This window comes from Cryptomeria japonica, chromosome 5, assembly GCF_030272615.1.
Source record: "Cryptomeria japonica chromosome 5, Sugi_1.0, whole genome shotgun sequence".
Classification (NCBI taxonomy): domain Eukaryota; kingdom Viridiplantae; phylum Streptophyta; class Pinopsida; order Cupressales; family Cupressaceae; genus Cryptomeria; species Cryptomeria japonica.
The window spans coordinates 301,080,052-301,094,178 of record NC_081409.1 but is presented as its reverse complement, the minus strand read 5'-3'; the positions used below and the strand labels follow the sequence as shown (position 1 = coordinate 301,094,178).

At 37.5% G+C, this 14,127-nt stretch overlaps 2 protein-coding genes across 2 annotated transcripts; one reads left to right on the top strand and one right to left on the bottom strand.

Annotated features, from left to right (window-relative positions):
• Positions 1 to 3,013: 3,013 nt before the first annotated feature.
• LOC131875900 (uncharacterized) lies at positions 3,014 to 3,565 on the bottom strand. Its single transcript, XM_059220615.1, has one exon. The coding sequence runs from the start codon at positions 3,563 to 3,565 to the stop codon at positions 3,014 to 3,016; it is 552 nt and encodes a 183-aa protein (XP_059076598.1).
• Positions 3,566 to 8,921: 5,356 nt separating this feature from the next.
• Positions 8,922 to 13,901, top strand: LOC131045774 (GDSL esterase/lipase At5g03610-like). Its single transcript, XM_059220614.1, has 6 exons — positions 8,922 to 9,105; positions 11,683 to 11,859; positions 12,335 to 12,594; positions 12,677 to 12,968; positions 13,064 to 13,308; positions 13,686 to 13,901. The coding sequence occupies exons 1-6, from the start codon at positions 8,922 to 8,924 to the stop codon at positions 13,899 to 13,901; spliced, it is 1,374 nt and encodes a 457-aa protein (XP_059076597.1).
• The last annotated feature ends 226 nt before the right edge of the window (positions 13,902 to 14,127 follow it).

Sequence of the window (14,127 nt, the reverse complement as noted above, 5' to 3'; positions counted from 1 at the left end):
ATCAACTTCAATATGTTTAGTTCGTTCATGAAACACTAGATTACAGACGAGCTTGAGAACACTCAGATTATCACAATAAAGGATAGTATGCTGATTTTGAGGTATCCCCTATCCTTCCAATATGTGACGCAACCAAACTACTTCACAAACTATTGCACTTGTTGTACAATACTCTACTTTTATTGAAGATCGAGCAACTATGGCTTGCTTCTTGCTTCCCCAAGAAATAGGTCCTGAACCTAGGAGGAAAATATATCCAGATGTGGACTTTCTATCATCAACTGAACCTTCATAATCTGCATTTGTGTACCCTGTCAAGAAGAACTAATCACTCTTTCTATATTCCAAACAATGATCCATTGTACCATGTATATACCTTAAGACCCTTTTTGCTGCATTCCAATGAGACATTTTTGGTTCTTGCATGAATCTAGATAAATAATTAATAACAAAAATAATGGTTGGTCTAGTATACGATAGGTAGATCAAATGTCGAATCATCTGACGATAAAGAGTTGCATTCACCTGCGAAGATGTATCATATGTAGATATTTGCAAAGCTGATTCCATAGGTGTAGACATTGGTTCACAATCCATCATTCCAAATTTCTCAAGAAGGGTCTTGGCATATTTTCTCTGTGACACAAAGATATGGTGATTTGTTTTCCATACCTCTAGGTCGAGACAATAATGCAGTAGCCTAAGATCAGTCATATCAAAAGCTTTCTTGAGATCATTTTTGGTTGACTCAACCATTTATTTTGAGCTTGTTGTGATGACTAATTCATCAACATATACATTAATGATCGCAATATCCCCCCGTTGATCCTTGAGGTAGAGATTTGGATCATATGTATGCCTAGTGAACCCATGTTTTAGTAAATACTCATCAATTTTGGTTTACCAGACTTTAGGAGCCTGTTTCAAACCATATAGGGACTTGAAAAGTTTACACCCTTTTCTTCATTACCAGGTGCAACATATCCCTTTGGATGGGCCATATAAACCTCTTGCTTAAGATCTCCATTGAGAAATGCACCTTTTACATCCATTTGATACAATATCCAATCAAATTGTGTAGCTAAAGCAAAAATTATTTTAACTTTTTTTATCTTTGCAATGGGAGCGAAGGTTTCCTAATAGTCTATACCTTCTTTTTGGGCGTAGCCCTTAGCTACAAGTCTATCCTTATGTTTATCTATACTACCATCTACTTTATACTTTGTTTTGAATATCCATTTACAACCAATTGCTTTCTTACCACGTGGTAGATCAACAAGCTCCCAAGTATTGTTCTTCATCAGAGATTGGTACACTACTTCCATAGCCTCTTTTCAAGGCTTTGATTCAAGTCCCTCCTAAACATTAGATGGCTCAAAACTATCAACAACTAAAGTCATTAGTGCAAAATTTACCTCATTATGAGTAATGTTGCGAGTCCTTGGACCTGAAGTTGAAGTGTCTAGAACTCCATCTATCTTTGCATCTCGAATGATGCTAGTATACCATTTTGGCAATGGTTTTGTGACATTGGTTGGCAGTGATTGACTATCAACATTCCTATTTTTACCATCCATATTGAATATAGGAGCACTATCTTCAGTAGGTGAAGATGTAGGAGAAGAACTTACATCATTCTTCCCATCAAAGATTACATCCCTACTAATATATATCTTCTTTTTAATAGGATCCATAAGTCGATATGCCTTAGACTCACTACTATAGCCAAGAAGTATACATTTCATCAATTTTTCATGAAGCTTCCTTCTCTTCTATTTAGGAATGTGAATATAGGCAATGCATCCAAAAACATGGAGATGTGAGATAGAAAGCTTCACCCCTATCCATGCTTCTTATGGAGTGATGCCATCAAGGGCTTTGGCTGGACCACGATTCATAAGATAGACAACAGTGTGTATATCGTCATCCCAATATGCACAGTCTAGTTGTTAATCTTTCAACATACTACGGACCATCTCTACGATGATGTGATTTCTCTATTTTGCAACACCATTTTTCTAGAGTGTGTATGTTGGAGTCAGTTGACACCGAATGTCGTTTTCCTTTAGCTATGTGGATAATTTAGTGTTGGTGTATTCCTCCCTCAATCTAAGTGGAGGGCACGAATACAGTGATTTGTATCTTTCTCCACTTGAGCATGAAACTCTTTGAAATAGGATAGAGTTTCATCTTTATGCTGCAAAAAAAATACCCACATTTTCCTTGTATGGTCATCAACAAAAAGCTGAAAATACTTGTACCCACTATGACTAGGTGGCATGGGACTGTACAAATCGGTATGCACTAGCTGCAAAGGTTGTCTTGCACAATGCTCACTAGGATAGAAGGATGCTTTGTGTTGTTTTCCAGCAATACAACTAGAACAAATTCTATTGGAATTTTAAAGGGATGCAAGCCCTTTGACCATGTTATTTTTACAAAGTTTGAGCAAGTAACTAGTGCTTAAGTGGCCAAATCTACGATGCCAAAGCATTGAAAGATCATTTTCCTTAGCCACTAAGGCTTGATTATGAACAATTGTATCAAGCCTAAACATTCTACTGACCTTAGTAGCAATAGAAACAACCTTATCATTTTTAGACTTGTCTATGAGAAGACAAACCCTTTTATCCTTAGTTGATTCAAACTCAATCCTAACATTATGATCAAGAAACTGAGTAACAGAAAGAAGATTTTTGGTAAGTTTGGGCACATACAAAACATTAGTAACCCTACACTTATGTTTTCCAAACTATAAAGAGATGTCACCAATACCTTTGATTTCATGGGTGGTATCATCTGCAAGTGTGACGGTACCATGATGGGGTTTCAATGTGAGAAACCACTCCTTATATCCAGTCATGTGTTGTGTAGCACCAGAGTCCACATACCAAATAGAGGTGAATTGTGAACCATCTTCTAAAGTGTGGGTTGAGAGCACAAATTCCTCATCTGGAGAATCATTTGCTTCAATAATATTGCTTTGTTGCTTCTGTTTGTTCTTCTACTCCTATTATGTTTTTCCACCTTGAAAGGGCTTCATTGGATGTGTTTTGTTGGAAGATCCATTGTTGAAGGAGTTGTACCAACAATTCTTCACATCATGTCCAACTCTGTCACAAACTAGACACTTCTTTGGAGGTCTGGATGAGTTACCAAATATGGGAGGTCCATTAAACTGCTTCATAGGCTTCTTGCCATTATGACGTGTAGTCATGGCATGATCATTCTGATCAGGTTCTTGGCTGATAGATTTTTCTTTTTGGAGAATATTTACTAGCTTCTTGAATGTCTGGGTCATTTCAGTGACATTCAAAGTTGTCAAAAAGACCTTGTATGTTGACAGTAGTGCCCATAGAACAATAGGAACCAAAATTTCATCCTCAGTCTTTTCACCCAATGCTTGTAGTGAGGCTCTCAACTCTGCAATTTTTTTGAGAAAGGATTCCAACCGTTCTCCATTTTTCATCTCTAGGTTGTGTAGCTGACTCTGCAAATTTAGGATTTGATTCTGATTCTTTGCCTCATACACCATGTTAAGCTTGTCCCACGCATCTTTGGTCATGGCCGAGTCGTGGATAAAGGGCTAGACATCATCAAACACACTGAACAAAATGATCAATTTTGCCTTTCTATCGGCTTGATCAAATTTTTTTTGTTCATCAACATTTGTCTTGTGGTGTGATGTGGTTCCACCTACCACATCCCAAACTTCTTCAAACGCGAGTTGAGTTTGGTTTTCCATATTGAATAATTGTTCCCACATAGCAATTGGAAATCTGGAAGAAAAAACTTAGGAGAACTTCCTACCAGTTTTTCTAGAGAAAGAAGAAAAATAAAACCCCCTTTAAGAAAAAATTAAAAAAACTCCCTTGTGAGCTTATAAATCTCTCCTTGATTTGATAAGAAAAAACTCCCCTAATTGAAATTTATGACTAAAAAAAAAATCACCACTAAAATAGACCACAAGCACTATAGTTTACATGGTACATAATTAAACCACCTCTTAAAAAAATAATAATCCCTTCGAAAAACCAAAACCATGAGACATTATATATAATAATGCCTCCTATATATAATAATGCATCCTATAGTAATTGAGGAAAACATCAATTACTTCACCGGTCGCATTGTAGGAACAGAAGCATCATATACTCCTCTCCCTATCTCAGTCATCCACTTGACAACGACAACTGGTGTACATTCTCTTTTGTGCAGGAGAAACTCCGATCTGCAGCTTTGAGAAGCAAACCCGATGCCTTTTAGATCGAATTCCTTCAAAAGTTGCTACTGTCATTCAGAAGGATCATTGCCGCAACCCAATGTGAAGCGGGAAAAAATATTTGATGAGATTCTGAATCGCTCCAATTCACGTCCACCGATCACCAAAGGAAAGAGACAATGAACAAATATGCTTTGATCTGGGTGATAGAACTGCAGCAAAGACCTCTGAGATATATCCAAATGCATACGACCAGACTAAATTAAAGACATGAAATTTAATAATCAAATTAAAAAATATATTAAGTATAAGTTAAGTTGTGAAAGTTGATGTTTCACAAGCTAACTCAGATAGTTATGTGAGAGGTTGAGACTTAGCATAAGGAAACCATTTTTGCTTCCATAATAGAATGATTTTTCATTGGTTTATGCTAAAATTCTTAAAAAAATGGTTTATGTTGATTATCATTTAGAATGGATAAATGGCTAATAACCTTGAACGAGGTAAAATGAATATTTTATAGATTCATTTTTTATTCTCATGTTCATAGGTTACATATAGGTTACATTTTTGTCATGAATGAGGGTAATAATTATATCCATATTAATGGAAATTTTCCTTTCACTATTAAATATGATTTTCTTCTATGCTGTACTTTACAATTTTTTTTATTGATAATTAGAATCTTAACTTAAATCTAATGAGCTGTTGTATATGTTATTTTGAGATTAGCAATTCTTGTTTACAAGGTAATTCCAATGTCAAATTTCTACCAAAAATAACACATCTATCGCGACATATAATTGCTTTGGTATTAGGACCTATTGGTATATATACTACTTTCAAATACCAAAATGTAAGTGGAATTTTTACAGCTTGCATAGTTAGGCCTTGACATGATTTGCTTATTTGTTATATAAGTACCTCCATTTCCTTTGAAGTGTCTAGACAACTAGGATTGATATAGAGCTAAAAGATTCCCTCTATTTCACAAATGAATAGAATATTCATGTGATCATTCAACTATGATCTTGATTTTTTCATGTGTCTTGATTTTATTTCTTTTTCAATGGTTGGTTGGATTTTTCTCTTTCATCTTTGCTAGTGCACTAGATTTTGTGAGGGTGGTATTCTCCCTTGACATGTGTTGTTTAAACATTCGATATGTTTGTTTGAAATAGAAAAAAGGAGCTTGATTTTTCTGAGAAGCTTGACTTCATTGAGAGCTCAAGATTGTACTAATATAGTTTTCAAGTCAAGTTAGTGAACTTTACTACACTAGCAATACTTATATTTACAAATTTTGTTGTTCTTATGTCATTTTACTTTCATATTGTAGATTTCAGTAGCTTTCATTTGTAATTATGTTCAGTTTGGATTGCTTGTACAATTGAGGTTGTAGCATAGAGGCTTATTTATTCTATATATAATTCTTATATTTGTAGGCAACATAGTAATTTATTTAATGTAATAATTAAATAAAATAAAATTTGTCCATTAATTTCTTATCATCATATCCCTCAAAACTCTTATAAACATAAGTACTAATTTTATCCAAAAATTAAATTTGATAGCTAGATCATCTTAAACTAAAATAAAAAATTTAAAAAAGATAATACCATATTAATATATATATATATATATATATTTTTTGAAAATATATAAAATCATAGTATAATATATAATTAATCTATAATATATTTTTACAAAATAATATCTTTTTCTATTTAAAAATCAACGATAAATAATATATGACTACACTTATGGAAGCCATGTTTTCTCGCCTTCTCTTTCTGATGACCATTCTGTTAATTATGGGTAGCTTGGACAGCTGTTCGTCCTTACCCAGAAATAACAGCATTAGTTATGGGTAGTTTTGGACAGCTGTTCGTCCTAACCTAGAATTAGAAAATGGTTGTTTTTGTCAAACAAGTATTGTTAGGATAAAAACAATTGTTATTTAATAGTGGCTCTTTTTAGGTGACACCTCATAGCCAAAATTAGTTATTGGTTATTCAGTTGTCTTAATCTCAGCCGTTGGTTTGAATTAATCTCGGCCGTTGGTTTTCCAATAGAGTAGTATAAAAAGGGGTCATGGGTCATTTGGAAAACAAGAAGTTTTGAGAAGAATTTGCAGTGATAGCAAATAGTCTTGCAGTGTTAGCAAGAGGCATAGTGATAGCGTTGATATAGCAGTGGAGGATATCAGCAGGAGATATTAGGAGTTTGTCGGAGTTCTGCCAGTAAGAGGCAAGGAATTCTTTTGTAATTCTTATATTGATGAAGATTAATATATTTTCCATCTGTAGAACTGGTTTTCCCTTAGGGGTTTTTCCAGGGACAATTGTCCAAAAATATTGTGTCCTTGTGTTGCTTATTTCTTTCCGTATTTTTAGTGAAGTTGCAGTTGTGTTATTTTTCGATATTCAGCTGTAAATTTATTTTTAGCAGTTAAATAATTTTTATGAGATAGGAGATTAATAATCAGTGACTGCAATAGAATTTCTACATGGTATCAGAGCTTTGTTGAGGGTAGAAAAGGTTTACCCTAAGCAAAGGAAAGAAATTTGAGTTTGACCTCTTTCGAGTTATTGTTTTCCTTTATTTCTTTGAGATGGCCTCAGCAGGTTTGAGAGATCAGGACAGATTGGATGGTGCCTCAAATTTTGGTGTCTGGAAAGCCAGAATTTCTTTATTGCTGGAAGAGAATGGTATCAAGGAATATGTTACCAGTACTGTAGTTGTACCTACAGATCCAGTACAACTTGCAGCATACAAGAAGGATGATGCCAAGGTGAGAAGGATAATCCTTGATGGTGTGAAGGACCATGTTGTTCCACATATCGCAGAGTTAGATATAGCGAAGAAGATGTGGGACGCCATTCTGAATTTGTACCAGAATGCTACCACAAACCGGAAGCTGATTCTCAGAGAAAAATTGAGAAATACCTGGATGAACAAGGGAGAAGATGTTACAAGTTACCTCACCAGGCTTAGACTTGTCAAAGACGAGTTAGCAGCTATTGGAGATAAGCCAAATGAAGATGAGCTAGTAAGAATAGCCCTAAATGGGTTTTCTAAGTAGTGGGATGTCTTTGTTCAAGTTATTAATGGACGAGACACCTTACCAAGTTGGGATCGACTTTGGAGTGATTTCACTCAGGAGGAGCTTAGACTAAGCCTTGTTAATGGAGCCAACAATAAGAGTCAAAAAAGTGAGGTAGAACAAGAAAATGTTGCCCTAGCGGGAAAGGGGAAAACAAAGAAGGGATCTAGCAAAGGAGCAAATTCACAAATTGAAAAGAAGAAGAAGGACCTATCTAAGGTCAAGTGCTTTGGTTGTCACGAGTTTGGCCACTATGTCAGCGATTGCCCACAAAGGAAGAAAGATAAGAAGGGTAAGAACCAAGTGGCAACTTCAGCAAGTGCAGAGGAGCTCTCTAGTAGATTGGAGGATGAGTTTGCACTCATAGCTTGTATGATTAGCTCAACCTCACAGAGTGTCTAGTATATAGACAGTGGGGCGTCATTTCATATGACAGGAGTTCGAGAGTACTTCTCCAGCTACAAGGAGGAGAACACCAGAATCCAGATCTCTATGGGGAACTTGTCCAAGCTCAACTCAGTTGGAAAAGGGACTGTTCAGTTCCAGAGGGAGAATGGAAAGGTAATTCCTCTACATGATGTGTTGCATGTGCCAGGCTTAGGTATGAATTTGGTTTTTGTATCTGTCCTTTAGGATAAAGGGTATAATGTTCTCTTTAGAGGGATGCATGTTTTGATTAAGCATAAAGATTGGAAATCACCCGTATCTATTGGAGTTAGGAGTGGTCGCCTTTATAGGTTGTAGTTTGATACTCCTAAGGCACTCATGAGCAGCAATAACGCTAGAGATCTTGGAGAGCTATGGCATAGGAGGATGGGCCATATTCATCATGGAGCACTTAGATTGCTTCGTGAGACGGTGACAGGTGTTCCAGAGGTGAGCATAGAGCATGATGATGTATGTAAGGGATGTGTGTTGGGAAAGTTTGCGAAAGCATCTTTTCCAAGGAGTGACACCAGATCTATGGGTGTTCTTGATCTAGTACATTCAGATGTATGTGGACCAATGTCGACAAAGTCTCTCAGAGGATATGAGTATGATGTTACCTTTATTGATGATTTCTCCAGGAAGACCTGGATATACTTCTTGAAGACCAAGGATGAGGTTTTCAGTCGCTTCCAAGAGTTCAAGGCTCTTGTGGAGAACTCAACAGGAAGGAAGATAAAGGTTCTTCGGTCAGACAATGGAGGCGAGTACAAAGGAAATGACTTCCAGGATTTCTGTACCAGAGAAGGAATCAAGAGAGAGTGGACTGTTCCTTACAATCCACACCAGAATGGAGTTGCTGAGAGGAAGAACCGTTCTATTTCAGAGGCAGCAAGGGCTATGCTACATGACCAGGACATGCCCTGCTACTTATGGGCAGAAGCGTGTAGTACAACAGTCTACATTCAGAATAGGGTTCCACACAAGGTACTAGGGAAAATGACACCAGAGGAGGCTTTCACGGGGAAGAAGCCAGACGTTGGTCACTTCAGGATATTTGGGAGTTTGGCATATTGCCTTATTCCTGGAGACACATGTACCAAGTTAGATCAGACTGCAGAGAAGGGGTACTTTGTTGGGTATAGTGAAACTTCAAAGGCATATAGGATGTTCATTCCAGGGACCAGAAGAATTATTGTCAGACGCGATGTCAAGTTCATAGAGGACAAGGCGTTTAGAAGATCCAGAGATTTGCCAGCAGATGATCGGAGTGAGCAGCCAATGAAAGCTCCAAGTCCAAGTCAAGGACAACAAAGCTCAAGTACAGTTACTAGTACAAGCATAGACTCAAGTAGTGAAGATTCATAGAGTATGGAGCAACTGGTGCAGCAGGATATGCATCTAGATGATATAGAGGTTGATATTTCATCCTCTATAGTTGGCAGTAGGAACCATGAGGTTCAAGACATACAAAGGGATACTCAGGAGTCTGTGGGAGCTCCTAGGAAGAGTACAAGACAGAGGAGACAACCAGCCATGTTCAATGACTATGTGGCATTAGTCAGCCAGTTGGTAGATAGTGAACCTTCCAGCTATCAGGAAGCTACAAAGCATCAGGTATGGCGAGATGCTATGGTTGAGGAATATTACTCAATAATGCAAAATGATGTATGGGAGGTAGTGCCTAGACCAATTGATAGAGCAGTAGTTGGATCGTGCTGGATCTTCAAGATAAAGCATGGTGCAGATGGTAGCATCGAGAAATATAAGGCGAGGTTTGTGGCCAAGGGGTTCTCTCAGAAGGAGGGAATAGACTATGAGGAGAGATTTGCTCCTGTGGCCAGGTATACTTCTATACGAGCTGTAATCTCATTTGCAGCACAGATGGGATGGCAGATCCATCAAATGGATGTCAAGATAGCATTCCTTAATGGAGAATTGAAGGAGGAGGTATACATAGAACAACCAGAAGGCTTTGTAGCACACAGCAAAGAGACCCACATGTGCAGATTAAAGAAAGCCTTATACGGACTCAAGCAAGCTCCCAGAGCGTGGTATGAGCGCATTGATACATACTTGCAGGAAATGGGCTTTGTGAAGAGTGAGGCTGATGCAAACCTCTACTACTTGGTGGTTGGGGGTGAGGTTCTCATTCTTGTTCTATATGTGGATGACTTGTTTCTTACTGGTGCACTAGGGATCATAGAGGATTGCAAGAGGGACCTTGCAGAAGAGTTTGAGATGAAGAATTTGGGACTTATGCACTACTTTCTAGGCATGGAGGTGTGGCAGACTGATGGAGAGATTTTCCTTGGTTAAGGGAAATATTGCATTGAAATCTTGAAGAGATTCGAGATGGAAGATTGCAAAGCCATGTCTACACCCATGATCACTAATTGGAGGAAGGTAGATGCATCCAAGGAAAAGGATGTTGATCCCACCCTATACAGGCAGTTGATTGGTTCGCTCATGTATTTGGTCAACACCAGGCCAGATATAGCCTTTGCAGTAAACTCTCTTAGTCAGTTCATGGTAGAGCCAAAGAGAGTGCATTGGACAACGGCTAAGCATGTGTTGCGTTATCTTCATGGTACAGTTGAGTACGGGATCAGATATGTTCGAGGTGAAGGTATCAAGTTGATAGGCTATACTGACGCAGATTGGGCAGGCAGTACAACGGACAAAAGGAGTACTTCAGGATGTTGTTTCAGCTTGGGATCAGGAGTTGTTTCTTGGTTCAGCAGGAAGCAAAAATCTATGGCCTTGAGTTCATCAGAAGCAGAATACATAGCAGCCAGCATGGCAACATGTGAAGCTATATGGCTTCGGAAGTTGCTAGTAGCCTTGTTTGGTCAGAAGGTTGAGACTACGGTGATACACTGCGACAATCAGAGTTGTATCAAGTTGACTGAGAATCCAGTGTTTCACGATAGATCAAAACATATAGACATCAGGTATCACTTCATCAGGGATTGTGTACAGAGGGGGATTGTTCAGCTACAGTACATACCTACAGAGGAGCAGGTAGCAGACATTCTAACAAAGGCATTGGGGAAGGCAAAATTCATCTTATTTAGAGATAAGATGGGTGTCGTGCAGAACAGCTTCCTCGCTAAGAGGGAGTGTTAATTATGGGTAGCTTGGACAACTGTTCGTCCTTACCCAGAAATAACAGCATTAGTTATGGGTAGTTTTGGACAGCTATTCGTCCTGACCTAGAATTAGAAAATGGTTGTTTTTGTTAAACAAGTATTGTTAGGATAAAAACAATTGTTATTTAATAGTGGCTCTTTTTAGGTGACACCTCATAGCCAAAATTAGTTATTGGTTATTGAGTTGTCTTAATCTCAGCCGTTGGTTTGAATTAATCTCGGCTGTTGGTTTTCCAATAGAGTAGTATAAAAAGGGGTCATGGGTCATTTGGAAAACAAGAAGTTTTGAGAAGAATTTGCAGTGATCGCAAATAGTCTTGCAGTGTTAGCAAGAGGCGCAGTGATAGCGTTGATATAGAAGTGGAGGATATCAGCAGGAGATTTTACGAGTTTGTCGGAGTTTTGCCAGTAAGAAGCAAGGAATTCTTTTGTAATTCTTATATTGCTGAAGATTAATATATTTTCCATCTGTAGAACTGGTTTTCCCTTAGGGGTTTTTCCAGGGACGATTGTCCAAAAATATTGTGTCCTTGTGTTGCTTATTTCTTTCCGTATTTTTAGTGAAGTTGCAGTTGTGTTATTTTTCGATATTCAGCTGTAAATTTATTTTCAGCAGTTAAATTATTTTTTATGAATAGGAGATTAATAATCAGTGACTGCAATAGAATTTCTACACATTCTATCTTTATTTGCAGGTCAATTGTACAAATTATCACTTCAAACTTCCCTCATTCTATGTACTCGTATGGTTTTCATTTCAATTGATTGATTTGCAGGGAGAGGCATCGCAGACAAGGCTCAGGCGTTGTTTGTTTTTGGAGACTCTTATGCCGACACTGGAAATCGTAATCCATACAATCAAACTGTAAACGAGTCATGGAGACGACCATACGGTTCGACCTGGCCTGGCTATCCTGCAGGACGATATTCTTCTGGAAAAGTCCAGACAGATTTTTGGGGATAACCTTCCTTCTACTCAGAAACCGTGTAATATAAGGATTTAAGCATTCCGGGGCTTATCAATATGTGGTTGTGGTGTGTGCAGGGATATTTTAGGGCTTCCCTCTGTAGATTTTTGCAGCTATTTCTGCAAAATAGATCTAGAAGAAAATAAAGAAGCAAAACTTGCAAACAAATTAAAGAAGAAAATCAAAAGTGAATTAATGCAATTCAATCATTTTCATTATTACAAATCTGTATGATTACAAATGATATATAGATCAAAGAAGCAGAAATTATACATATATGAAATTTCCAAAGATATAGATCAGTTAAACTGAAATTATGAAATAGAGTCTACGTGAGTCTAATTCATAGTTCTCCATAATTAACTTAGTGTAAAACAGAACATGCGATATAAGTTCACCTTGTTCTCTACAAATCACAGAGAAAGACTGGCTTACTAAATGCTAACACCCTCTCCCATAGCTTATGAGCTGCTCAGAAGTCATGGCTGTAAAGCAACTGCAAAGAAGATTAGACGAGGAGTAAATTTTGCAGTTGGAGGAAGTGGAATATTTCAAGCCAACGGTTTCATAACAGTAGCACAACAGGTGAAGCAGTTTAAGAAGGTGATAGGACAAAGTCATGAGTTCGACTCTCAGAAGCTCTCGCAGTCTGTAGTTCTTATCTCTCTTGTTGGTAACGACTACCTTGCATTCCTTGATAGCAGAAACGGCTCCATTGAGGTGATTCAAAATCTGAGGTCTTTCTTTGCCTTAAAATTCTTAAGAAATCTAATTTTCCCTAATTTGTTAATTTTTATTACAGGGAGTGACGGATCTTGTGAAACCTGTGGTAAGCGGGATAATCGACGCTGTGAAAGAGTTGTATGAAAGCGGGCTTAGGAATTTTGCGGTGAGTAATATTGTTCACTTTGGGTGCGGGCCTCAGATCGGCAGAACATCCTGTGATTCAAACTACGATGAAATTTTAGCTCTTCATACAAAATTAATGAGGGAGGGCGTAGAAATCCTCAAATCGGATCTCAAGGAACTGTCCATCATAATTTCAGATTTGATGTCTGCAGTTAATCATATCTTCGCCAGTCCTGCTCAATTTGGTACTGCAAAAATCTATGCCTTTTTCTATGTGTCCACTAAATCTTCAAAACTTTACCTTCCGAATAATACATCTGTTCTTGAAATTGTGTGACAGGTTTTGTGGATTTGTTCGTTCCTTGCTGTGCTGCAAAAGGTAGGGTTGATATGTGTGGAGAGGTGGATCGAGTAGGCAGGGCTTTATATGAAGTGTGTTTTAACGTAGATGAAAAGTTCTTGTGGGATTTAGGCCATCCAACACAGAGAGAATGGCATGCGATAATGTGGCTGTACAGTCATGGAGCAAATGAAGAGAATAAAACGATCAGTTTTATTGAGGGTGCGCCAAACGTTATTGATTGGGTAAATTCCCTTGGATTTGTTGCTTACAATATCCCCACAAGGATTTCACCTAAGTAAGCTTTCGATAGTAAATTTGTGGGTGGTCTTTTGAATAAATATTCTAAGGAATATACCGTTGATATTTCAAGACTGAATACATCATGCATAAGCAAGAGACGCATTCTGTCATAATGTTTTTGCATTGATCTGTCGTAATAATATTAAAATCTTGACATCATTAAATGATAATTTATAATTGTTTAAATAATAATTATAGTAATAAATTGTTTTAGAAAATTGTCAATTTAATCACAATGATTTTCCTATTGGTAGCTATTTTATGTCTTTTTGACTAACTTACTAATGAGTATTGTGGTGAGTTATTGTCTACCATCAAGTCGAGTATGATCCGTGAAAAGTATGACCAAACATTGCAAGAGATTGACAGACTTTTGGACAATGTCAATGCTGACATTCTTATAGAGGCTTTGGATTTCATTGTTGGATTGCATGCTACATTTGGTAATTCAGAACATGATGATGGTGAGCTTGTGAAAATCAAGCATATTCAGCAAGTGTCTCCTATGGAGGAAGATGATGTCTCTTATCAGTAGGGTGACACTGATGTTTCTTCACCTACTAGAGCTGTGCCTTCGAAGGTTGGTCCAAGTAATTGGACTGGTTATTATGTGTAGAATCTTTGTGTTTAGGTTATATATACAAATGTAATTGGGATAGGTTCTTCTATTGTAAACACAATTATACATGGGATAGTTTGGGTTCTCCATATGAACCATTTTGATGGTTTCTTTGGTTAGGGTTGTCTATGTGGTTTTGGTT

Excerpts from the sequence above, each read along its gene's own strand:
- LOC131045774 (XM_059220614.1), top strand. The coding sequence starts at position 8,922 with ATGTTCATTCCAGGGACCAGAAGAATTATTGTCAGACGCGATGTCAAG. Across the intron at positions 12,595-12,676 it reads GCAGAAACGGCTCCATTGAG|GGAGTGACGGATCTTGTGAA; the intron begins GTGATTCAAAAT and ends TTTTTATTACAG. Across the intron at positions 13,309-13,685 it reads CGCCAAACGTTATTGATTGG|TCGAGTATGATCCGTGAAAA; the intron begins GTAAATTCCCTT and ends TCTACCATCAAG.
- LOC131875900 (XM_059220615.1), bottom strand. The coding sequence starts at position 3,565 with ATGACCAAAGATGCGTGGGACAAGCTTAACATGGTGTATGAGGCAAAG.